This window comes from Vipera berus (assembly GCF_964194415.1).
Source record: "Vipera berus genome assembly, chromosome: 3".
In the NCBI taxonomy this organism is placed as follows: domain Eukaryota; kingdom Metazoa; phylum Chordata; class Lepidosauria; order Squamata; family Viperidae; genus Vipera; species Vipera berus.
Genome location: NC_138204.1, coordinates 8601664 through 8628549, shown reverse-complemented (window position 1 = coordinate 8628549; position 26886 = coordinate 8601664). Strand labels below are relative to the sequence as shown.

Genomic DNA, 26886 nt, shown 5'->3' with positions numbered 1-26886 from the left:
CCACGTCACGTGACGTGTCACAACGTATCGCGATTTTTTCCCCTTGCCGGAGCTGGGGTGGACACAGCTTCCACGTGACACATCCGGCCCGCCAGCCGGCAGTTTGACACCCCTGCTCTAAGAGACTAGTTCTCAAATATTTTGATCTCAGGACCTCTTTACATCCTTAAAAATGGTTGACAGCTCCAAAGAGCTTTGTCTGACGTGAGTTATGTCTATCAATCTTTCTTGTATCAGAAATTAAAACTAGGAAATTTAAAAACATGTATTTATTTAACTTCATGGATCCCCTGAAAGGCTCTCAAGGACCACACTTTGAGAACGGATACCCTATATATAAATCAATAGAGTGCAAATGCCCATTGAACCCGAAACAACGCTGGCTGAGGAATTCTGGGAATTGAAGTCCACACAACGTGAAGTTCCCTGGCTTGAGAAATACTGGACTTAGTCAAAGAACTGCATCAGATTGTATCCATGGGAAAATTTGTGTTGGAATAAAGGAGGGAAGACTTCTTGAACACAGTATAGCTAAGGATCTCTTCTGGATGCTGGCTAGGGAATCAGAAAAAGGCAACATCATGAGAACACAGTGGAAAAGAAGATTGTTAGGGCATGTTTGGAGCACAATTGGGTGCAAATGTGGAAGCCTCTAAACTAAAACTTCTTATCGAAAATAATAAATCAGTGACAAACTGAAAACCCGTAGTGTTAGTGCAACCATAACTGCCTTAATTAGCCTGCATTGATTGAGTGACAGCTGATTATCTTCAAGTTTATTTCCTACCTTACTATGTAGAAAACCAATTTGGCAGTTGTTTCTTAGCCTCCTCTGTGAACTCTTGCTTGAGCAGCTGGAAAAAGTGGACATTTGTAGGTTAACATCTGTTTTGCAACCGTTTTGGGGACATTAAATAAAAGCAGTTCACTGACATGTAGAGTATCTGAGCTGGATTTTGCAATGATGAACAAGGCTGAGATGAGAAGGTCAAAATCAAAGAGGGAAATTTTCTTCTGTATGGTTTTCTCTCTCACACACACATACATTTACACACACACACACACCACATACACAAAACCACAGAGTTTGATAAGAGTTCAGTGTCTTTTCCTGGCTTCTCTATGACCCTGACTCTAAGGCAGCAGGGATAAAATCAGAATTTAACCTGGGTCTGTCGGGTGTGATTTGGTTAATCATTTTCCCTCCCGGATGAGATTTTTCTACTGCTTAGTTAAAGATTATAGCGTGTTTGCTTTGAAGGCGTCAGGACAAACAAGAAAAAGTGTTTTTGTTCTCACAGAGGGAGGAAGATGCAGGAATCTCTACGCAGTAGTTTTGTTAATGCCTCCCTCATTTTTTTTTTAAAAAAATGAATTTGTCTACGTGCATTGATCCGTTAAAAAACAACAACAACAGCAGAACCACACCTACAGCCGCCAAAGAAACTGGGTAGTTTTTAGCACTCCTGCTGACCACAGTTGTGGGGTAGGTTAAAGTCACGTTGTGTTGTCCAAACCCAGAACGTGGCTCAGATGAACCCAAGGTCTGCTCCTGTTTCAGCATTGGCAGCTGTAGAACATGCCATCCCAGTCCAGCTTCATGGCTATCCCAAAGTGCTTTTTCAAAAGGCAATTGGAAGAGAAAAATGTAAAGTCCACTTGGTATTTGAAAAAGCGCCTTTGAGACAAACATTGACCTGGATGACTGAGACTCTCCGTAGACATGGTTGTTTTTGGGTGTGTGTGTGGGGTGGGGTGGGGATGGGTGGGGAGGCCAGTGTGCTACAGTGACTTTGTTAGTTAGCATCTTTGTTAGTTAGCATCTCAAAAAGCCAGATAATCAATCCTTACTTGGATGCCCTCAGATGAATTTAGGCCATTCTCTCTCTCTCTTTCAGCCCAACCCACCTCACAAAGTTGTTGTTGATGCAGGGGAGTTAAACTAGGGGAGTACTGGTTGGAAATGCAATCAGTAACATAATACATTGATTAGTCCTTCAAGAAAGTGAAACGGGCCACCATGCTAAACTGTTCTCCTGGGATGGTATATCTGCTTTCCTTCCTTCCTTCCTTCCTTCCTTCCTTCCTTCCTTCCTTCCTTCCTTCCTTCCTTCCTTCCTTCCTTCCTTCCTTCCTTCCTTCCTTCCTTTCTTCCTCCCTCCCTCCCTCCCTCCCTCATAAAAAATCTTCCTTCCTTCCCTCCCCTCCCCTTTCTTTCCCTCCTATTTTTCTTCCTTTCCTTTCCTTTCCTTTCCTTTCCTTTCCTTTCCTTTCCTTTCCTTTCCTTTCCTTTCCTTTCCTTTCCTTTCCTTTCCTTTCCTTTCCTTTCCTTTCCTTTCCTTTCCTTTCCTTTCCTTCCCTCCTATTTTTCTCCCTTCCCTTCCCTTCCCTTCCCTTCCCTTCCCTTCCCTTCCCTTCCCTTCCCTTCCCTTCCCTATCTGTGCTTCTTTCTCAGGTGCAATTCCTGAGCTTGATCCTAACTGGGTCATTCCAAGCCTTTTGAATTCCATTTCTGCCTATCTGCAGCCAACAGTCCTCCAGGCAAGAAGCAGGAAGAGCTGGCTGTCCCAAAGGATGCTGGGATATCCCCCCCCCACCCCAAATAGGACCTGGGAAACTACAGCCAGCCATGACTTGCCGTGTTGCCCGGTGTCTCTTTTCTTGGTTAGAGGTTTAATTCTGTTTAATCCAGAGGCGGACTATGTGGGTTGTGCCAACATGGCTGCTATCATAGCAGACAAATGTGACATTTGCTTTTAAGCTTTTTGGAGGAAAGGCCTAATCTAAGTAGATCAGCCAGCTTTTCCTGGCCAGGTTGGGGTGTGGACTTCAAGTTCCAGAATACCTAGCGGCAGCCAGGAGGACTGGGGGATTCTGGGAGTTAAGACCATCCATGTGTCCAAGTTGGGAAAGAATGAATGCAACTTAATAGGGCTTGAGATGTGCATCAAAAAGGCACCAAATGGTGAATTGTCTTTAGAATCCTGGATGTTTCTAAGCAAAAGAAGTTGTGGGAAAAGAATCAGTGGACATGATGTTAACTTTTTAAGGTTGTGAGAGGCGACTGCAGGCAGGTTTGCTCTTTTTATGACTATCTAGGCCTTGCCAGCTGTGCTTCCCAGCTGTTTTGTTCTGCCACTCCCAGAATTCCTTGCTTGCACGGTGATAGCCATATTGGCTCGTAATGCACAAAATGGCTGGAAGGCTTCAGCTTGGGGAAATCTTTCAGGCTAAGAATAGACAGAATGGGAGCCTCTGAACTCCAGATCCCATCTTCCTTAGCTAGGACTAGTGGCGATGGATGATGAGAGTTGTGGTATTGCGACATTTGGACTGCCTTAGGTTGTGTAAGCAGGGCTTAGGTGGTACACTGCAATGCAATGTTTGTTAATCTTGTCCCTTTGAAGCTGTATGGACTTCAACTCCCAGGATTCCCCAGCCAGCTTTGCTGGGAGGCTTTTAAAATACGACTATACATGATAGAAAGGCTGAGCGCCAAAGAATTGAGGCCTTTGAACTATGGCGCTGGAGAAGACTCCTGCGAGTCCCTTGGACTGCAAGGCGATCAAACCGGTCAGTCCTAGAGGAGATCAACCCTGACTGCTCTTTAGAAGGCCAAATCCTGAAGTGGAAACTCAAATACTTTGGCCACCTAATGAGAAGGAAGGACTCACTGGAGAAGAGCCTAATGCTGGGAAAGATTGAGGGCAAGAGAAGAAGGGACGACAGAGAATGAGGTGGCTGGATGGAGTCACTGAAGCAGTAGGTGTGAGCTTAAATGGACTCCAGAAGATGGTAGAAGACAGGAAGGCCTGGAGGAACGTTGTCCATGGGGTCGTGATGGGTCGGATTCGACTTCGCAACTAACAACAACGATACATGATAGAATGCCGCAGCCAGACTGGCTGAGGAATTTTGGGAGTTGAAGTCCACACAGCTTAAAGCCGCCCAAGTTGTGAAACACTACTGTGTTGTGATGGATTATGCATTCTTTCAACAGTGCCAGGAGGAAGCTAATGTTTGAATTGCAAGCAGGTTTAACTCTATAAAACCTATTTGCCAAGTTTCAGTGCCGTTGTTCAAAACTCAAGGAAAAAAAAAGGTGGGACGGTAGTTTTGCACTGTGTTGTTTAAGAGTTGGAATTTACAGTGGAGCTGAATCAAAATCTTTCCTGTACAGCTAGTCCTCAACTTATGACCACAATTGAGCCCAAATTTTCTATTGTTAAGTGAGACAATTATGAGGTGAGTTTTACCACCTTTCTGGCCATGGTTGTTTAGTGAATCACTGCCATTGTTAAATTAGCAACCCGGTTGTTAAGTGAATTCTGGCTTAACCTCATCAACTTTGCACGTCAGAAGGTCGCAAAAGGGGATCCCTTGACCCCGGGAACACTGCAACCGTCATAAGTATGAATCAATTTCCCAGCATTTGAATTTTGAACACGTGACCGTGGGGATGCTGCCATGGTCGTATAGTGTGAAAAATGGTCATAGGTCACTTTTTCCCATTGTGCCATTGTAACTTTGAATGGTCACTAAAATAACCGTTGTAAGTCGAGGACTACCTAACGACCTCTGTACTGCCCTAGGTTGTCTAAGCAGGGCTTAGGCGTTGTTGTGGATTATGTGTTCATTCTTTCAACAGCACAAGGAGTAAGCAAATATTTGAACTGCTAGCAGAGTTAGCCCTGTAAAAGGTACTTCCTGAGGAAAGAAAAGGTGGGGCAGTGCCTTTATTATTTAAATGTTACAATTGAGAGTAGAGCTGAAGTGAAATCTTTCCTGTGTTGTGAGACAGTGGAGTACCCTTCTGGTCTCTTGGGACAAGTTCTGAACTGGGGGATAGTTGTGTAATTGTGTTGAGAAGAAGTAATAATAATAATAATAAAGTTGGAAGGGACCTTGGAGGTCTTCTAGTCCAACCCCCTGCTCAGGCAGGAAACCCTATACCCATGGTGGCGAACCTATGGCACGCGTGCCACTGGTGGCACACAGAGCCCCTCTGTGGGCATGTGCGCGGTCACCCCAGTCCTAGGCCTTCAGCTGAATTCTATAAAACCTTTTCGCTTTAGTCCTCTGCTGCTGTGTGCAAAAAAAAAAGGTTCAATCAATCAATCAATCAATCATTTCAACTTCTCGCGGGGAAAAAAAAGATCTCGCAAAGTTGGAATTGATTGAACTTTTTAGTCCCACCCAGTCTGCCGTTACCACCGCAGCCACGGTCACCCAATGGTCCATGCTCACCCAATGGGCCATACCCACCCAATGGGCCACGCCCACCTGGCACACGACGATACATAAGTGGGTTTTGGGTTGCAGTTTGGGCACTCGGTCTCTAAAAGGTTTGCCATCACTGCCCTATACCATTTCAGGCAAATGGCTGTCCAGTCTCTTCTTAAAAACTTCCAGTGTTGGAGCATTCACCGCTTCTGGAGGCAGGTTGTTCCACTGGTTAATTGTTCTCACTGTCAGGAAATTTCTCCTTAGTTCTAGGTTGCTTCTCTCCTTGGTTAGTTTCCATCCATTGTTTCTTGTCCTGCTTTCAGATGCTTTAATTTAATAATAGAATAAAACAAAAAGATGAAGCCTGAAGCCAAAGTACTACAAATTTATATTGCTGCTCGGCCCATCAGCTTTGCAGATCAGGCCTCATGGTTTCTGATGGCAACAGTAATTTAATTACAGGTTGAGAATTAAGTGCAGTTTACTAAGTGACCCTTAGAAATAAGTTGGAGTTTAGGCGTGCTTAAAGAGAGGATTTGGGTCTTAAAATTACGGTAGTCACTTTGCAGACAGCTCATAACTATCTGAACTCTTTATTTTCTTACTAAATGTGATTTACTGGCCGAGTCACGCATCTCTCTAATCTAGGGATGGGCAGCTTTTCAATATTCATCATTTCTTTATTCTGGTTGATTTGGGAAAATGAAGGATTTCTCTCCCCACCCCCCTCGCTCTCACACACAGAGAGACATTTTTTGAAAGTATGATAAGTCTATTTAGCCGCTTGTAGCAGAGTTTTCTAATTTTCTCTTTACAATGGAAGATAGCCATGACAGTGACTTTTGGAAGGATATTCAGATGGTGTTTGGTAGTCCCTAAAAAGGGACGCGGTGGCTCAGTGGGTTAGGACGCTGAGCTTGTCGATCAGAAGGTCGGCAGTTTGGCGGGTCGAATCCCGAGTGCCGCGTAACAGAGTGAGTGCCTGTTACTCGTCCCAGCTTCTGCCAACCTAGCAGTTCAAAAGCACGTAAAAATGCAAGTAGAAAAATAGGGACCACTACGGTGGGAAGGTAACAGCGTTCCGTGCGCCTTTGGTGTCTAGTCATGCCAGCCACATGACCACGGAGACGTCCTCGGACAAGCGCTGGCTCTTCGGCTTTGAAACGGAGATGAGCACCAGCCCCTAGAGTCGGAAACGACTAGCACGCATGTGCGGGGGAACCTTTACCTTAAAAAGGATTGCTTGGCTAAATCATGTTTTGTTTTTAACTATGGTTTGTGAAAGGAACCGACAATAATCCATAATGATGTTGATGATGATGATGATGTTGGAAGGGACCTTGGAGGTCATCTAGTCCAACCCCCTGCTCAGGCAGGGAACCCTATACCGTTTCAGAGAAATGGCTGTCCAGTCTCTTCTTAAAAACTTCCAGTGTTGGAGCATTCACGGCTTCTGGAGGCAGGTTGTTCCACTGGTTAATTGTTCTAACTGTCAGGAAATTTCTCCTTAGTTCCAAGTTGCTTCTCTCCTTGATTAGTTTCTATTCATTGCTTCTTGTTCTGCCTTCAGGAGCTTTGGAAAATAGCTTGACTCCCTCTTCTTTGTGGCAACCCCTGAGATATTGGAACACTGTTATCAAGTCACCCCTCATCCTTCTCTTCATTAAACTGTTGTTGTTGTTAGCTGCGAAGTCGTGTCCGACTCATCGCGACCCTATGGACAATGTTCCTCCAGGCCTTCCTGTCCTCTACCATCTTCTGTAGTCCATTTAAGCTCATGCCTACTGCTTCAGTGACTCCATCCAGCCACTAAACTACACATACCCAATTCCAGCAACCGTTCTTCATATGTTTTAGCCTCGAGTCCCCTGATCAACTTTGTTGCTCTTCTCTGCACTCTTTCTAGAGTCTCAACATCTTTTTTACATCGTGGTGATCAAAACTGGATGCAGTATTCCAAGTGTGGCCTTACCAAGGCATTGTAAAGTGGTATTAATACTGCACATGATCTTGATTCTATTCCTCCGTTAATGCAGCCTAGCACTGTGTTGGCTTGTTTGGCAGCTGCAGCACACTGCGGGCTCATATTTAAGTGATTGTCCACTGGGTCTCTGAGATCCCTCTCACAGTTGCTACTATTGATAAGGTACCACATACTATACCTGTGATAAAGGTAGGATTATGTTATGCGCATCACAACGGATGGGTTGATGTGGCAGTTTAAGCCAAAAGCAAATTAGCTATAAGTTCAATAAATAATTCTTTATTATTATTATTATTTTTCCTTCTCATTCTGTATTGTAATTGGATCATATCTGCAAATAGCTTACAGGTAGACCTTGACTTACAATCATTCATTCAGTGGCCACTTGAAGTTACAATAGCACTGAAGAAGGTGACTTATGACCAGTCCTCACGCTTACGACCTTTGCAGCATCCCCACGGTCACATCATCAAAATTTGGGTGCTTGCCATGTATTTACAGCATTCCAAGATCATGCGATTGCCATTTGTGACCTTCCGACATTGGCAGTGATTCCTTAACCAGCATGGCAAAAATCAGTCATAAAATCAGGTATGACTCTTTAACAACCGCCTGGCTTAGCAATTAAAATTCTGGCCTGGCTTGTGGTAGTGGTTGTTAAATGAATCACATGGTTGTTAAGCAAGTCATGATTTTCACATCGACTTTGCTCACCGGAAGCTGACTGGGAAGGTTGCGAAGGGTGATCCCATGATCCCAGGATGCTGCAACCATTGGAAATACCTAGTGGTCTGCAAGTGCCTGAATTTTGAACATGTGACCGTAGGAATGCTGTGATAGTCATAAGTGTGAGGAATGGCCGTAAGACGCTTTTCCCCCCAGTGCCATTGTAACTTTGAATAGTTGCTTAAACAAATGGTTGCACGTCAAGGACTACCTGTAGTTACTTAAGCTCTTTTTGGAAAAGAGATCCCCAGTAAAAATTATTATGAAATGATATTAACCATAAAAAATGATCTCATTTATCTCAGGATGTATCAAACATGAAGAATCAGGACCATATGTTAAGTTCCAGTTAAGACAGAGGTCTTCAAACGTGACCACTTTAAGACTTGTGGACTTCAACTCCCAGGAATTCTGGGAGTTGAAGTCCACAAGTCTTAAAGTGGACAAGTTTGAAGACCCCTGAGTTAAGATAATTTATTGTTCATGTCTATAGATAAGAAACTAGTTAATTCAGGGTCAGCACTAAATTGATGCTGGATGAGAGGCTATGGAGATTCTCGGTCATTCAGGTCATGGTTGTCCAAGCTGGGAAATAATAAAATGGAGGCTGTTTGGAAAGAAGGCTCTGTTTGTCGAAGAACAGAACCAACTGCGCATGGTTCTGGGAAAGCTGACAAAAATGGAGCTGGGAGTGATGGGCTTTATAACTTCTTTGGGGTTTTGCGTTTGCAGTTGTTCTTGTTTGAGGTTGTTCCTGTTCCTGTGCAATGAATTTCGACATGAGGTGCGGTGTGCCCTTTTGGTACTTTAATGGTGGTGGGTTAATCCTCTTGTGTCCTAAAGGTCACATCCTGCTTCTCTGGGACTGTAGCTGAAGGCATTTTGCTTATGAATAGGTGGCCCAGTCTTTCTGAATAGGATGATCAAATCTGCATTTCTACAGAGTTGGCCTGCTGAGTATCTGCTTGGGGGCTGGTTTTGTCTTCAGATATTTTCTATTGTTCCTTTGGGGAAATATAATATTCTGCCTTTTTTAAAAAAAATGCCCTAAAACAGTGATGGCAAACCTTTTAGAGACTGAGTGCCCAAACCGCAACTCAAAACACACTTATCGCAAAGTGCCAAATGGCCGCACCAGCATTATGGTGCCCTCGGGGGCGGGGGGGGGGGGGCGGGGAGGTACCTCTGAGTGCCGCCCCTGGCACGCACAACCTGGAGGCGCAAAAATGGGCCACCGTGCTGCAAGACACAAAAACGGCCACCGCCACACTGCAGGGTGCCGATACAAGGTGCTGCACCGCACAAGAACGGGGCAGGGCTAGCGAGTATCATGCAGGCACTCGCCCCGCCCCATTTGCAGCGTGTGCGTGCTCGCGGCCCCGTGCGCACATGCACACATGGAAAATGCTTCCCCCTCCCTTTGTTTCCAGTCCACCAATCGACTATGGTTGGTGACCTCTGCTCTACCACCTCTACTAGAGCTGGCTAGTTGGCCACTTCGTCTCCTTTGTGCTGGGGCGGTGCTCCTGCTCTGGGCGGCGGTGGTGCGCGTACCAACAGAGGGCTCTGGGCGCCGCCTCTGGTACATGTGCCATAGGTTCTCCACCACTGCCCTAAAATATTTCCTTCTCTCTCTCTCTCTCTCTCTCTCTCTCTCTCTCTCTCTCTCTCTCTCTCTCTCTCTCTCTCTCTCTCTCTCTGTGTGTGTGTGCTGACTTCCTACTAATATTCTTTGTCTTCTGATATCAACAGGCCTGAATCCCGATTATGGACCACAATGCTTCTGCTTGGAACTTGCCTACTTTACTGTACCAGGGTCCTAATGCCCATCTGTGTGGTCACCATGAGCAGTCTCTTCGACTGGGACAAGAAACAGTCTGGAATTGTGTTGAGCAGCTTCTTTTGGGGTTACTGTCTAACTCAAGTTGTTGGGGGCCACTTGAGTGACCGGTATGAACCATACTACTTTGTGGTCTTAAGCGCTGCTTTGGCGCTGAAGGACTTTTTAAATATATTTTTTTAATCATCATTCAACATTCAGTAAAAATAATATTCGGTCATTAATTAACAATAAGAGTAAGGATGTGTCACTCACCTTTTAATGAAACCTGGGTAAATTTGCACTTTCGATAAGAATTCGAATTCTCTTTCATTGCTTCTCTATCACCTTCTTGGCCATCGTTTTATTTATTTGATTGATCCTTTCCATCTGTTGAGCATTCAAAGCAGCCTATTACAAAACCTCATAGACTATCAGCAATTGCATATTTATCTCATTGAACTCAAATGTCTATGGAGATTCTCAATCAGCCAGGTCCCGAAGTGCTTTTTCCGAAAGGCAATTTTATTTCTTAATTTTTTTTTCCTTTGAAAAAGTTCTGAAGGAAAGAAGCTTCTTAGATAAGAAACAAAACGTTTTCAAAGGAAGAAAAAAAAACACCAAGAAATTCTAATTGCCTTTTGGGAAAAAAAAACACACAAAACTTTGGCTCCATTGAAGTCAACTCTCGAATGCTTTCCGATAACACAATTCCACTGCCTGAGAACTGCCAAATATTCCGTACAATATCTGTGCATGATGACGGTCTCTTGAAAAGAGAAACCTGGTTTCTTAAAAATAACCCTGTAGGTGGAATGGCACATAAAATAATGCAAGCAAATTTTCCTTCTGGAAGGACTGATCCGGTGCTTAAAGCACGGCAGGCGTAGGAAACATTAATTCCTTCTGCACGGATTTTGGCACGCGCCCCTTGCGTCATGCTCGCTTCCTGTTTTCAACCGCTGCTTCTTGCGCTATAAACCAGGCAACTTTGAGACTTCTGGACTTCGACTCCCAGAATTCCCTAGCCCGTCACGGAATTCTGGGAGTCCAAGTCCACAAGTCTTAAAAGTTTGCCACGTTTGGAGACCCCCTGCGCTTAAACAAGCCATTTTGGTGTGCAGAAAATGCTGTCAATGTCCTAATTGTCTTCCAGGATAGGAGGAGAGAAAGTCCTTTTGCTCTCTGCATCGGCCTGGGGATCCATCACCGCCATCACGCCCATCCTCATTTCCTCAAGCTCCTCCCACCTGATTCTTATGACCTTCACTCGCTTCCTTATGGGGCTTCTGCAAGGTGAGAGCACCTGTTTCCTAACACTTGATTCGTCCGAGAAGCTGGAATAAGGGGGGGTTTCATTAGTTCACACTCATAAGGAAAACACAATATTTTTCATCGGCTGCATTGGCGAGAGTGGAGACGGGTAGTCCTCGACTTACAACCGCAATTGAGCCCCAAGTTTCCATTGCTAAGCGAGACCGCTGTTAAGTGAGTTTTGTCCCATTTGATGACCTTTCTTGCCATAGTTGTCAAGGGAGTCCCTCTGGTTGTTATTAAGGGAATTTGACTTCCCCATTGACTCTGCTGGTCAGAAGGTCGCAAAAGGGTATAGCAATAGCAGTTATATACCGCTTCATAGTGGTTTACAAAAAGCAGAGACATCACCCTGTCAACAAAAGTGCATATAGTCAAGGCTATGGTCTTCCGAGTCGCAATGTATGGCAGTGAAAGTTGGACCATAAAAAAGGCTGAGCGCCAAAGAATTGAAGCCTCTGAACTGTGGTGCTGGAGAAGACTCCTGCGAGTCCCCTGGACTGCAAGGTGATCAAACCGGTCAGTCCTAGAGGAGATCAACCCTGACTGCTCTTTAGAAGGCCAGATCCTGAAGTTGCAACTCAGATACTTTGGCCACCTAATGAGAAGGAAGGACTCACTGGAGAAGAGCCTAATGCTGGGAAAGGTTGAGGGCAAGAGAAGAAGGGGACAACAGAGAATGAGGTGGCCGGATGGAGTCACCGAAGCAGTAGGCGTGAGCCTAAATGGACTCCAGAAGATGGTAGAGGACAGGAAGGCCTGGAGAAACGTTGTCCATAGGGTCGCGATGGGTCAGACACGACTTTGCAGCTAACAACAACAACAAATGCTTTACAGCCCTCTCTAAGCCAGGGGTCCCCAACCACCGGTCCATGGACCAGCACCGGTCCGCAGCATGCCAGCAAGCAGGCCGCACAAACAAGCAAAGCTCCATCCTTGGGATGCAGGCAGTATTCAAAACCACGCCCCCTTTGGTCCACAGAAAATCCTTTTTCTCCATGGCACCGGTCCCTGGTGCCCAAAAGGTTGGGGTCCTCTGTTCTAAACGGTTTACAATGCCACCATATCACCCCCAACAATCTGGGTCCTCATTTTGCCGACCTCGGAAGGATGGAAGGCTGAGTCACCCTTGAGCTGGTCAGGATCGAACTCCTGGCAGTGGGCAGAGTTAGCCTCCAATACTGCATTCTAACCACTGCGCCGCCAAAATGATCGTGGGATCCCAGGACACTTGCAACCATCCTAAATATCAGCCAGGCGCCAAGCATCGGAATGTTGATTACATGTCCATAGAGGATGCTGCAATGGTTGTAAGTGTGAAAAACGGTCCTAAGTCACCGTTGTAACTTTGAATGGTCACTAAATGAATGGCTGTAAGTTGAGGAATACCTATAATGGGTTTTCTTTTTTCCCCTTTCTGTTTTCTATTCCTCTCTCCACTTCATTAGGGGTTTATTTTCCTGCCTTGGCTAGTCTGCTTTCCCAGAAGGTACAGGAGAGTCAACGAGCACTGATCTACAGCACAGTCGGAACTGGATCTCAGTTTGGGTGAGTTGCTTCAAGTGGAGAACAGGGCAATAAGGAAAAGAGATTGAATAGAACAGAATAACTGAGTTGGAAATGACCTGTCTTGGCTTGGCTAGGCTGGAATAGGATAGGACAGGACAGGACAGGACAGGACAGGACAGGACAGGACAGGATAGGATAGGATAGGATAGGATAGGATAACAAAGTTGGAAGTGACTTTGTGGGTCATCTAGTCCAACCCCCCGACCAAGCAGGAAGCCAAGTTGACTTGACCTGACCTGACCTGACCTGACCTGACCTGACTTGGCTTGGCTTGGCTTGGCTTGGCTTGGCTTGGCTTGGCTTGGCTAGGGTAGGGTAGGGTAGGGTAGGGTAGGGTAGGGTAGAATAGAATAGAATAGAATAGAATAGAATAGAATAGAATAGAATAGAATAGAATAGAATAGAATAGAATAGAATAGAATAGAATAGAATAGAATAGAATAGAATAGAATAGAATACCTGTAGAATAGAATAGAATAGAATAGAATAGAATAGAATAGAATAGAATAGAATAGAATAGAATAGAATAGAATAGAATAGAATAACAAAGTTGGAAGGGACTTTGTGGGTCATCTAGTCCAACCCCCCGACCAAGCAGGAAGCCAAGTTGACTTGACTTGACTTGACTTGGCTTGGCTTGGCTTGGTTTGGCTTGGCTTGGCTTGGCTTGGCTAGGGTAGAATAGAATAGAATAGAATAGAATAGAATAGAATAGAATAGAATAGAATAGAATAACAAAGTTGGAAGGGACTTTGTGGGTCATCTAGTCCAATTCCCCACCCAAGCATGAGGCCCTACACCATTTCTGATAGATGTCAGTCCAGTCTCTTCTTGAAAGCCTCCAGTGATGAAGCTCCCACAAGGCAGTCTATTCCATTGGCTGATAGTTTTCACTGTCAGAACATGTCTCCTTATTTCTAGGTTGAATCTCTCCTTGATCAGTTTCCACCTGTTATTTCCTGTCTGGCCTTCAAGTGCTTCCTTTTGGCAGCCCCTCAAATATTGGACCACTGCTATCATGTCACCCCTGGTCCTTCTCCTCACTAGACTAGCCATGCCCAGTTCCTGTAGCCGTTCTTCATATGTTTTAGCCTCCAGTCCCCTAATCATCTTTGTTGCCCTTCTCTGCACTTTTTCTAGAGTCTTAACATCTTTTTTATAGTGTGGAGACCAAAACTGGATGCAGTATTCTAGGTGTGGTCTTACTAAGGCTTTATAGAGTGGTATTAGTACCACACGTGATCTTGATTGAATCCCTCTGTTAATGCAGTTTAGAATCACATTGACTTTTTTGGCTGCTGCCGCACACTGTTGGCTCATATTTAATTGATTGTCCACTAAGACTAAGACTAAGGTTGAAAAAGAATACATGCGTTTTTCTCCCATCCTGCCCTCTAGAGCCATTTCCTGCAACCTGGCAAAGTTGCTGTTTTCTCAGATGAATAATGGTCAGAACTGACGAGCTCAGTGTGATGTTGAAACATGTGTGAACTTGTCTATGGCGATTCTCAGTCATCCAGGTCATGGCTGTCCCAGAGGTGATTTTTCACGTGGCAACTGGACTTTCTTGTTTTTCTTCGAAGAGGTTTCGCTTCTCATCCAAGAAGCTTCTTCAGCTCTGACTGGATGGTGGGGAATTGAAGGATTTATACTCCTTGCAGACTGCTGGTCATTTGCATCCTTTTAGAGAGCCATTGAGGCCACCTGGAGGTTTAACTGTGCCCTCAGGGTCACCCAAGTAATGCAAATGGGTGTGGAGCCTTCTTGGAACTGCTAAAAGGACAAGCACCATCCATCTCCAGCCTACCACACAGTGCTGACCGTGAGTTGACTACAAGAAGGCAAATGACCAGCTGTCTGCAAGGAACATAAATCTTTCCACTCCCCACCATCCAGTCAGAGCTGAAGAAGCTTCTTGGATGGGAAGTGAAACGTCTTCAAGGAAAAACAAAGAAAGTCCAGTTGCCTCTAGGAAAAAAAAAACACCTTAGGGACAAGTGTGAACTTGGTTTTATTTATTAAATAGCAGCTATGATGACACCTGGCTGTGTTTTAGAGGATTAACTCTTTTTCCCCACTGTGGTTCTGATCTGCAGAATGGGAATGAGTCTCCTGCATCATCAGAGCAGACGGGAGAGCGTTCTTGTCTTGCTAAACCCCAAGGTGCTTTTTCTAAAAGGCAACTGGACTGCCTCAGTTTTTATTTTTTCCTTTGAATATCTCTTGCTGTCATGGTTCCGGCAGATGAAACTCTTCAAAAGGACTTCGAGGCATTGTTTACCTTAAAGGATCTTTTATTTGAGTAGCATAGCATCGGCACTAACACAGTCGAAGCCAAAAACTGAATTCCCCTCCCCTGGGCACTTAATATCAAAGCACAATTCCCTCCTCCAATTAACAGTCATAAATCACATTCCCGAATTAGCTTGAAGCGTGGGCTTCTTCTCCAGATCTCCAGCCCGCCAATTCTTTATCAGCTCTGGGCTCAGTAACCTTGATTCTCATGCTACATTTAGTGTTGTTACGCCTAGCTGGACTCTCATTCACTTCCCCCTCCTTCCCCAGCATCATCTGACTCTAAAAGCGAAAGGGAAAAGATGGCTGCATTTCCATCTGTTGTCAGTGCAAAAACATCCAGTGTTGTGATTCCTCACCAGCCAGTAGATCCGGGAGCTGATTCTGGGGAATCAGAGGAGGAGGGGCCTGGAGTGCCATCAGAGTCAGAGGAAGGCTCTGAGGAGCTCCAAGACTTACAAATCTGATGAGGAGCCTGGCCCATCCATCCGTGCTCAGGCTGAGACACAGTTGTGCTGGGAAGCTGAGTCAGACTCCGAGGACTCACAGCTGGAAGACATCATAGATGCTCACAAATGCCGACAGGCAATGAGAGTTGGACAGAGGAAGGCAGTGGGGCGGCTCCAAAGAGAAGGCATTAGGAAGCCACGCCTTGGGGCTACATAAAGGGAGGTACTGGTTGCTGAAGGCAACCATTTGTGAAGGAATCAAGTTTCACTGAATCGTGTTTTGTTTGCCTTTGCCTTTGGACATTTTGCAGGTCTGTAAATAATAATAAAAGGGGTTTGTTTTTCCTGTGGTTCCAGCCTACTTGTTGGAAAAGGGGTTTCTCCTTGTGAGTTAACAAGGACTCACGTAGGCTGGGACAGAACAGATGTTAGCCGTGTTGACACTCAGCCAAAAAGCTCTCTACAAGAATCTAAACTATAGGTAGTCCTCAATTTACCACCACAACTGAATCCAAAACTTCTGTTATTAAGTGACAAATTTGTTAAGTGAACTTTGACCCCCTTTTTACAACCTTTCTTGCCACTGTTGTTAAGGGATTCACTGCAGTTGATAAGTTAATAGCCTGGTTGTTAAGTGAATCTGGCTTCCCCATTGTCTTCGTGTGCCGGAAGGTCGCAAAAGGGGATCACGTGACTTTGGGACTCATCAACGGTTGTAAATATGGACCCAGTGGCCAAGCATCTGAATTTGGATCATGTGATCATGGGGATGCTGCAAAGGTCGTAACTGTGAAAACCTGTCACAAGTCACATTTTTCAGTGCCGTTGTAGCTTTGAACAGTGACTAAGCCAGGGGTAGGCAACCTCGGCTCTTTTATGACTTGTGGACTTCAACTCTCAGAATTCCTGAGCCAGTTTGGCTCAGCTTGGAAACCTCTCCCTTTCCCCTCAGCATGGCTGGCTCAGGAATTCTGGGAGTTGAAGTCCACGAGTCATAAAAGAGCCAAGGTTGCCTACCCCTGCACTAAACGAACTGTTGCAATTTGAGGACTACCTGTACTAATTGTCGAAACAAACTGGCAGTAGATAAGAGTCAATGAAATTCAAGGTCAGCTGGACTTAGATCTTTTGTGGTCACCAGGGGATTCGAGACTGATGATGCCTTTGACCCCCACCCCACCCTCCCCCGGGCTCAGCCTGGCAACCTCCTACATAGATTCCGGTCTGCCAATTACGTGCGCCATCCTAACTCTCTCTCCCCTTTTTTAGGACATTGCTGATGGGGGCAGCTGGCTCCCTGCTCCTTGACTGGTATGGATGGGAAAGTGTCTTCTACCTTTCAGGCCTACTCACCTTGCTCTGGGTGTACTGCATGTGTAAATTCCTCTTGCCGGAAAAAGGTAGGTATCATTTTTCCCCCCTATCTACCGGACAACTCTCAGAAGGGACCTCGGAGGTCATTTAGTCCAACCCCCTGCTCAAGCAGGAGACCCTATACCATTTCAAACAAGTGGCTGTCTGTTCTGTCCCAGCCTACATGAGTCCTTGTTGTGCTCACAGGGAGAAACCCCTCTTTCAAGAAACAGGCTGGAACCGCAAGAAAAAGCAACCCCTTTTATTATTCACAGACCTGAGTCAATGTGCAAGGCAAACAAACACAGTCCACAGAAACTCGATCCTCAACATGAATGGTTGCCTTGGGCAACCAGCACCTCCCACACCTTCCCTTTTATAATTCAGCCAAGGCGTGGCTTCCTAATGCCTTCTCCTTTGCCTTTGGAGCCGCCCCATTGCATTCCTCTGTCCTACTCGCTTCTCCTGCTTGCGCTTTTGTGCATCCTGGATATTTCCCAACTGTGCTTCATCACTGTCCAACTCAGGCTCCCAGCACAGCCGTGTCTCAGCCTGAGTGCAAGTAGAGGGGCCAGGCTCCTCAGCCGACTATAAGTCTTGGAACTCCTCTGATTCTGAAGTCACTCCAGGCCCCTCCTCCTCCTCATCTGATTCCTCAGACTCAGCTGCCAGATCCACTGGCTGGTGAGGAATCGCAACACTGTTCAGTCTTAAAAACCTCCAATGATGAAGGACCTATAATTTCTGGAGGCAAACTGTTCCACTGGTTAATTTGTTTTCAATATTAGGAAGTTTCACCTTAGTTCCAGGTTGCTTCTCTCCTGGATTAGTTTCTCTCCATTATTTCTCTTTACAGTAGTACACACTCTCTTTTTAGCACACATGTCCTCAGCTTACAACCATTCGTTTAACAACCATTTGAAGTTGAAACAGCACTGAAAAATGTGAATTTAGACCGGTCTTCATATTTAATGACCATTGCAGCATCCCCTCGGTCACATGATCAAAATTTGAGTGCCTGGCAGCGGGCAGGTATTGCTGAGGGTGGTAGCATCCCACAGTCACGTGATTACTATTTGTGACTCTCCCAGCCAGTTTCCAACCGGCAAAGTCAATGTGGGAAACCAGGTTTGCTTAATGATCACGTAATTTGCTTAACAACTGCAGTGATTTGCTTAGCAACCATGGGAAACCAGTTGTAGAACCAGGTGCGGCTGTCTTAGCAATTGCCTTGCTTAGCAATGGAAATTCTGGTTGCAAATGTGGTTGTATATTGAGGATTACCTCTACTTATTGGATTACCGGTACTTTTGCGGGGTTACCCTCCTTAAAAGATCGTAAGACATTTTAACCCTGTGGAAATAGTTGACTATGTGCTATCAAGCCAAAGTTCACTTTTAATAGCCATGTAGGTAGACCTTCTCCAATATAACCTGTCTTCCAACTGACCTTTCAGATCATCTAGTGCAGGGGTCTTCCCACTTGGCCCTTTTGTGACGTGGACGTCAGCTCCCAGAATTCCTCAGCCAGCGTGCCTGGCTGAGGAATTCTGGGAGTTGAAGTCCACAAGTCATAGAAGGGACAAGTGTGAAGGCCCCTAGATCTATCTAATCCAAGAGTGGACAACTATGGCCCTTTTACAACTTGTGGACTTCAACTCTCAGAATTCCTCAGCCAGCATGCCTGGCTGAGGAATTCTGGGAGTTGAAGTCCACAAGTCACAAAAGGGCCAAATTTAAAGACCCCTGATCTAGTGATATATCCACCAATGGCTGTACAGGTAGTAGTCCTGACAACAGTTTTTGCCTTAGGCACGAAAGCCAGCCGGGTGACTTTGGGCCAGTCACCAGGAGACGGTGAGTTCTAGTCCAGCCTTAGCCATGAAAAACCCGCTGGGTGACTTTGGGCCTGTCCCTCCCTCTCAGCCCAGCCCACCTCACAAGATTGTTGTTGTGGAGGGGGAAGATGTGTTGGATATATTTGTTGCCTCAGGTTGCTTGTAAAAACAATAAAGACAGGATACATATACATAAAATAAATTTTACATTTGGCTTACATTTGGTTCCAGGTTTGGTTTGGAGGTTGCTGGCGCTGGTCGAAGAAAATAGAGCTTGCAGCGCTGAACTGGATACAACCTATTAGATGAAATCCAAATTTAGGCATGGAATTAGAACTCGAAGGAGTCATGTCAGCCATCCAAACCCTTGCCGAGAGCAGGAATCCAATAAAGCCAATGTATAAAACCTATAGGATTTTTGTCTGGGTCCCTGTTGTGCCTTTTGGACTCTTGTACAATTTACTTTGGAGATTTCTTGCTTTGCAATTGATTAGAACCAGTTGTATTGGTCTTGTTTAATGTATCCTTTGTGGAAAACTAGTTGTCTCTGGAGTTTGGCAAATCTGTCTCTGAAGGGCCCTTTATGATGGCAGTTCTGGGGAGGGCAGGATTCTACGAAATCCGACAAACACAGGATATGGAAAAAACCTCTCCTCCCAAACCGCCGAGTTTCCTATTTGTAACCACCTGTCTGTTCATATTTTGCAGAAATAATAGTCTCACTCCGTGACCTGGCAAAGGGTCTTTCCTTATCATCAAAATCGACCAAAGTGCCTTGGAGAATAATATTTAGGAAGCCTCCCGTTTGGTAAGTTTCTGTCCCTGTTAGCATTTAGAATTTGTTCAATGATTACATTTTAGGGGTTTTTCCTAATCCGATTGCTTAAACTGCTTAAGAAATCCCTGATGGAAAATTTGAGTGCTGTCTTTGTGTTGGCTATGGTGATACCTGAATGAGGTCTTGATTGCTGTATTCCCCTGCTTATTCTTATTCCCTTCTGGAGAAGGGAAGGAAGGAAAGAAGGGAGGGAGGGAGGAAGGGGATAGGAAAAAGGAAGGAAGACGGAAGGAAACAAGGAAGGAGGGAGAGAGGGAGGAAGGGAGGGAGGAAGGGAGGGAGAGGGATAGGAAAAAGGAAGGAAGGGGGAGAGGAAAGGGATAGGAAAAAAAGATGGAAGGAAGCAAGGAAGGAGGAAGGAAGGAAGGAATTAGGAAAAAAGTAAGGAAGACAGAAGGAAGGAAGGAAGGGAGGGAGGGGATAGGAAAAAGAGAGGAAGAAGGAAGGAAGCAAGGAAGAAGGAAGGAAGGAAAGAAGGGAGGGAGGGAGGAAGGGGATAGAAAAAAGAAAGGAAGATGGAAGGAAGCAAGGAAGAAGGGAGGGAGGAAGGGAGGGAGAGAGGGATAGGAAAAAGGGAGGGAGGGAGAGAGGAAGGGAGGGAGGAAAGGGATAGGAAAAAGTAAGGAAGATGGAAGGAAGCAAGGAAGTAGGAAGGAAGGAAGGAATTAGGAAAAAAGTAAGGAAGACAGAAGGAAAGAAGGAAGGGAGGGGATAGGAAAAAGGGAGGAAGACGGAAGGAAGCAAGGAAGAAGGAAGGAAGGGAAGAAGGGAAGGAGGGAGGAAGGGGATAGGAAAAAGAAAGGAAGATGGAAGGAAGCAAGGAAGAAGGGAGGGAGGGAGGGAGGTAAAACCATATACAGGTAGTCTTTGGCTTACAACGGTTCGAAGTTACAACAACACTATAAAAGTGACCCACAACCAATCTGCACACTTATAAGCATTGCAGCATCCCCACAGACTGCATAATGACTGCATGATTCTCTTAATCGATACAGTGATTGGCTTAACAATCATGGCAGGAAAGACCACAAAATTCGGCACCAATCCCTTAGCCTCCTCATTAGCAACCGTTATTCTGGTCTGTGGTTGTAAAATGCGAGGACCACCCGTGCACTCTGCCTGGGAGCCATGGCCCTTTCACAGTTCTTGAGAAAACCCTTGCTCATCTGAACTCGGCAATGAACTTCCCCAGGGCGGTGATTATGGCTCAGTTGTGTGCGGCTAGCACGTTCTTCACCCTGCTTTCCTGGCTACCGACATTCTTCAGTGAAACCTTTCCTGATTCAAAGGTAAGCACACATATCCTTCACAAGAAGGGGGAAATGGGAGGGGAAATTGGGGGGCAAGTGGTTTTGCTCGGCCCGGGAGTAAACTCGCACCTTTGACTTCTCCAAGAGGGTGACTGTATCTTATTGTGTAGTTTGCTCGTGTTGTGATTCCTCACCAGCCAGTGGATCCAGCAGCTGAGTCTGAGGAATCAGATGAGGAGGAGGGGCCTGGAGTGACTTCAGAGTCAGAGGAAGGCTCTGAGGAGCTCCGAGACTTACAGTCGGACGAGGAGCCTGGCCCCCTCTACTGGCGCTCAGGCTGAGACACGGCTGTGCTGGGAGCCTGAGTTGGACAGTGATGAAGAATGGTTGTGACAAATCACGGATGCACGAATGCACAGGAAAGAGAAGCGAGTAGGACAGAGGAATGCAATGGAGTGGCTCCAAAGGCAAAGGAGAAGGCATTAGGAAGCCACGCCTTGGCTGAATAAGAAAAGGGAAGGTGTGGGAGGTGCTGGTTGCCAAAGGCAACCGCTTGTGTTGAGGATCGAGTTTCTGTGGACTGTGTTTGTTTGCCTTGGACATTGACCCCGGTCTGTGAATAATAAAAGGGGTTGGTTTTTTTCTTGTGGTTCTTGCATGTTTTTTGGAAGAGGGGTTTCTCCTTGTGAGTGTAACCAGGACTCATGTAGGCTGGGACAGAACAGCTCGCCACCTTGCAATTGGATGAGTTCTAATTTTATTCGTACCTCTTCTGAGTTGGAAGATAGGATTATGATGAAAAATGGAGTGGGGGGGGGAGAAGGGAAGAGGATGGGTTAGAACAGGGGTGGGGAACCTTGGATTTTTATGACGTGTGGACTTCAACTCCCAGAATTCCTGAGCCAGCATGAGTAAGTCTGTTTTTCTGTTACTACCGCTACTGCTTCTCATAACTGTTTGATGGGATTTTAATACTGGTAGTCCTTGAACGAGAAGTGAAATGTTTTCAATGGAAAATAATAATAATCAAGAAAGTCTCTTTGCCTTTTGGAAAAAACATCTTGTGTTCACAGTTGCCTCCGTTTTTATGGCACCCTGGGTGCTCCTAGGAACTCAAATAAGCATAAACGCCAGTGGTGAAGACTAGAACAAATGATTGTCAGGAGTTTGTCTCTATTTTGCATCAACTAGCAAAGCATGAAGACAGTGGCTGTAAATTAAAACCTGGATAATAAGCCTTGTTGTGGCAGAATACCACCACCTAGTGATCAGACCTGTAAATGATAAAATAATCCTTTTTTTTATTGAAAAGTTTTACAAAATTTTTAATAATAACCCCCCCTCCCCATCAACCCTCCCCCCTTCCCTCCCCCCCCCCCGGACTTCCCAAAGCAGAATACAGGGTATTACATATAGCAATCTTATGCAAACGTATGCTAAATATCTATTACAACGTTAACAAACCTTCCACCCTTTAACTCCCTTATAACAAAACTAAAGTAATTATAATAACACTTCTATAATTGTTAAAAATTATTCATATGCTATTTGAAACTTTTTAGTCCCCTATTTGTTCTGAATATAATCAATCCATCTTTTCCATTCCAAAATATATTTTTCTTGTGACTGTTCTTTCAAATATGCTGAAACATTCGCCATTTCAGCTACGTCCATTACTTTTAAGTATCCATTGTTCTAATGTAGGTAAATCTTCTTTCTTCAAATGTTGCGCCACCAACTGGCTGCCGTTATTAAGTGTAACATTAATTTAGTTTCTATAACAGTACAATCCGAAATAAACCCCGCTTGTGTCACTTTTCGGCAACTCAAGTTCTTCTAGAACAGGGGTGTCAAACTCAATTTCATTGAGGGCCGCATCAGCATTGCGGTTGCCCTCAAGGGGCCGGGTGGGTATGGCCAGGGTGGGCGTGGCCTACTGGGTGGGCGTGGCTAGAGTGCATATGGCCTACTGGATGGGCGTGGCCAGCTCTACATCGTTCGCATCAAGGGTGCCTATGGGGGTCTGGGCAGGAGTGGGACAGATCTGAGGGTCTCTGGCAGGAGGAGGGTCTCTGGGCCAGGGCAAAGGCAGTGGGGGCCGTTCCCTCACTTTTTCCCAGGATGGCTTCGCGGGCCACATGAAACCACTTCGCGGGCCGGATCCAGCCCCCGGGCCTTGTGTTTGACATGTCTGTTCTAGAATAATGATTTTAGTGCTACTGGGCAAAAAGCTATCAGATTTCCCCCCACCACCACCACTGAGTTGTGTATGTATTTTAATTATTTCATTTACTTCTTGGCTAGTCTAGAGAAAAGGACTAGTGGGACATGATTGCAGTATTCCAGCATTTGGGAGGCTGCCACAAAGAAGAGGGGGTCAGGTTATTCTCCAAAGTACCAGAAGGCAGGACAAGAAACAATGGGTGGAAACTAATCAAGGAGAGACGCAACCTGGAATTAAGTGAGAAACTTCCTAACAGTGAGAACAATTAATCAGTGGAACAGCCTGCCTTCAGACATTGTGGGTGCTTCATCACTGGAGGTTTTTAAGAAGAGACTGGAGGGTCACTTGTTTGAAATGGTATAGGGCAGGGGTAGGCCACCTTGGCTCTTTTATGACTCGTGGACTTCAACTCCCAGAATTCCTGAGCCAGCATGGCTCAGCATAGAAACCTCTCCATTTCTCCTCAGCATGGCTGGCTCAGGAATTCTGGGAGTTGAAGTCCACGAGTCATAAAAGAGCTAAGGTTGCTTACCCCTCTTGTAGGGTCTCCTGCTTGAGCTGGGGGTTGGATAGAAGACCTTGAAGATCCCTTCCAGCTCTATTCTGATTCTGAGGTAGTCTTTGACTTACAGCAGTTCATTTAGTAATGAACTGTTCAAAGTTACAACGGCACTGAAGAAAGTGACTTATGACCATTTTTTCATACTTTATGACCCTTGCCGCATCACCCATGGCCGTGTGATCAAAATTCGGAACAGTTGGAAACTGACTCGTATTTAATGATGGTTGCTGTGTCCCGAGGTCATGTGATCCCTTTTTGTGACTTTCTGACAAGCAAAGTCAAGGAGGAAAGCCAGATCCACTTAACAACCGCAAACAAATGGATCATTGAGTAAATCAGCCCAGAGTTCACTTTTGAGGCACAAATGACCAGGCTCAAATTGTCTTACTTTGGACACATTATGTGAAGACCCAACTCTCTGGAGAAGGTTTGTCTGTGGAGATTCTCAGTCATCCAGGTCATGGTTGTCCCCAAGGTGCTTTTTCAGGAGTTAATTGGCCTTCCTTGTTTTTCTTTAAAGACGTTTCGCTTCTCATCCACGAAGCTTCTTCAGTTCTGACTGGATGGTGGCGAATGGAAGGATTTATACTCCTTGTAGACAGCTGGCATTTAGCTATGCACTTTGGGATGAACGCCCTTCGAATGCTGAGGGAGTATAAGTAGATTTCCAGAAAACATTGCAGACTACAGGAACCATTTGTGCTTCACTTTGAGAGGCAGGCAACACGGACTCATCCCCAACAGCCTGCGCCTGTCTTCAGCGGTGAAGGGACCCAGGGCAGAAAAACATCCTGCAGCCAAGAAGACTCTACACTCATTTGCACTACTCAGGTGACCCTGAGGACATGGATAAATCTCCAAGTGGCCTCAGTGACTCTCTGAAAGAAGGCAAATGACCAGCTCTCTGCAAGGAGTATAAATCCTTTCATCCTCCACCATCCAGTCAGAGCTGAAGAAGCTTCTTAGATGAGAAGTGAAACCTCTTCAAAGAAAAATAAGAAAGTCCAGTTGCCTCTTGAAAAAGCACCTTTGGGCTTTAAAGCAGAGGTGTCCAACCTTGACACCTTTAAGATTTGTGGATTTTAACTCCCAGAATGTTGGCTGGGGAATTCTGAGAATCGAAATCCACAAATCTTAAAGTTGCAAAGGTTGGGCACCCTTGATGTAAACTTTTAGCTGGCCCTAGGGTGATTCTTTTCTTGGAATTTTTTTTTAACAAGGAAGCTCTCCAAATACCTGTTTCTATTTTCCTTTCAGGGCTGGATTTTTAACGTAATTCCTTGGCTGGTGGCAATTCCAACCAGTTTGTTTGCTGGTTTCCTGTCTGATCAATGTATCAGTCAAGGTATTTTGCTCTTTGTTCCTGAGTTGTCGGTTCAGAACACAATTGAATGGTGACATGCTTTTACTCTTCAGGATTAGAAAAAAGTATGGCTTTTTAAAGTAGTGATTTAAGGTTTCTTGCCTTAATTTTTTTTATTTCTTGGACACTTCACAGTGTGTCACTTCTAACTGGGGGTGAGGAAGGGTGGATGAAGGATAAAGGTAAAGGTAAGGGTTCCCCCCGCACATGCATGCTACTCGTTTCCAACTCTAGGGGCCGGTGCTCATCTCCGTTTCAAAGCCGAAGAGCCAGCGCTTGTCCGAGGACGTCTCCGTGGTCATGTGGCCGGCATGACTAGACACCAAAGGCACACAGAACGCTGTTACCTTCCCACTGTAGTGGTCCCTATTTTTCTACTTGCATTTTTACGTGCTTTTGAACTGCTAGGTTGGCAGAAGCTGGGACGAGTAACAGGCGCTCACTCTGCTACGCGGCACTCGGGATTCGACCCACCAAACTGCCGACCTTCTGATCGACAAGCTCAGCATCCTAACCCACTGAGCCACCGCATCCCTAGGATGAAGAATAGGATATGACAAATAGCAAAGGAGACTTAAACATGGTTTTCTCCAACGTTTTGCAACACTGCCGATGCAGTTCCGTATTGGCACACCAGAATATGCAGGGTGGTGTAAATCGGGCACACCTCAAGAGCTCTTTAAAGCAACCGCATCTCCGAAAGGGAAACACAGCCCTAGTTTTTGCACCTGCCAGAACTATATTCCTCTTGGTTTTTAAATCAACCTTTAGAAAATCTATCTATGTGGTAGCTAGGAATCAACACTGGTTTAATGGCCCATGATCAATCGTTGTTTTTTGTTCAAAAGCAGAAAAGAAATGCTCTTTGTTCAAAGTTTTTAACCCAACTTTGAAAGTATGTGCTTTATTATTATTATTATTTTTAAATATACCTGTTGCGATATTGTGTGGTGGGGTTTTAACCAAAATAGCTGGCAAAAGACACCCCCCCACACACACAAGCAATGAAAATGGGATTTGCCCTAATCAGCTGATTGTTTCTCTTTCTCTTTCAGGGTGGAAACCGATCACCGCTCGTAAGTTTATGCAGGTAAAAGGAAAAAAAAAATGTTACAGACAAAGAACCAAAGGCTATATCTCCATGATTTCCAATGTGAGATTTTGGTACCCTTAGGTCAGGGGTGAGGAACCTCAGCTCTTTTATGACTCGTGGACTTCAACTCCCAGAATTCCTGAGCCAGCATGGCTCAGCTTGGAAACTCTTCCTTTCCCCTCAGCATGGCTGGCTCAGGAATTCTGGGAGTTGAAGTCCATGAGTCATAAAAGAGCCAAGGTTGCCTACCCCTGCCTTAGGTGTATGACTTATAGGACAACCTGGGGCCTTTGGTGATTTATGGAATGATTGATTGATTGATTGATTGATTGATTGATTGATTGATTGATTGACTGACTGACTGACTGACTGACATGTTTATATACCAAGGCTCTCCAAACTTGGCAACTTTAAGACTTGCGGGCTTCAACTCTCAGAATTCCTCAAGAAGCTGGCTGAGGAATTCTGGGAGTTGAAGTCCACAAATCATAAAAGGGCCAAATTTGAAGACCCCTAGCTTAGAATCAGACATGAGTGAAATGGCATATAAGCTTAGGGAAATACATACTGTAAATAATAACCAGCACATTAACCAAAATTCTGTCTTTTGATTTCCTTTGAGGTCATTGGCTCCGGGGTATCCAGTCTTTTTGCCTTAGGGATAGGTTACTCCACCAACTTTTGCCAAGCAGTGGCCTTTGCCTCAGCCAGCATTGGACTTCAGACTTTCAACCACAGGTAACCCCAGAACTTCTTATGTAAAACCTGGCTGGGGAATTCTGGGAGTTGAAGTACACACATGTTAAAGTTGCCAAGTATAAAAAAAACATTGGTATATAAAGCCCCTGGTGTTGGTGCCAAGGCTGGAGATACATAAAATTTCATAAAATTGATATCTCTGCTTGGTCAGACACAAGCAAATTGCTATCATTTTGTCCACTCTACCTGGCAGATAAAGCTGGTCCTCGACTTACAACAGATCAT

At 45.2% G+C, this 26886-nt stretch overlaps 1 protein-coding gene across 1 annotated transcript in view; it reads left to right on the top strand.

The window, feature by feature from the left end:
• Window positions 1-26886, top strand: part of SLC17A9 (solute carrier family 17 member 9) — a 40515-nt gene that overhangs the window by 5201 nt on the left and 8428 nt on the right. The window contains exons 3-11 of the mRNA XM_081323115.1: window positions 9689-9886; window positions 10912-11051; window positions 12518-12617; window positions 16652-16782; window positions 19281-19380; window positions 20603-20699; window positions 24704-24791; window positions 25865-25899; window positions 26525-26640. Of these exons, the coding sequence (XP_081179241.1) occupies window positions 9689-9886; window positions 10912-11051; window positions 12518-12617; window positions 16652-16782; window positions 19281-19380; window positions 20603-20699; window positions 24704-24791; window positions 25865-25899; window positions 26525-26640 (1005 nt within the window). The remainder of the gene's footprint in view (window positions 1-9688; window positions 9887-10911; window positions 11052-12517; window positions 12618-16651; window positions 16783-19280; window positions 19381-20602; window positions 20700-24703; window positions 24792-25864; window positions 25900-26524; window positions 26641-26886) is intronic.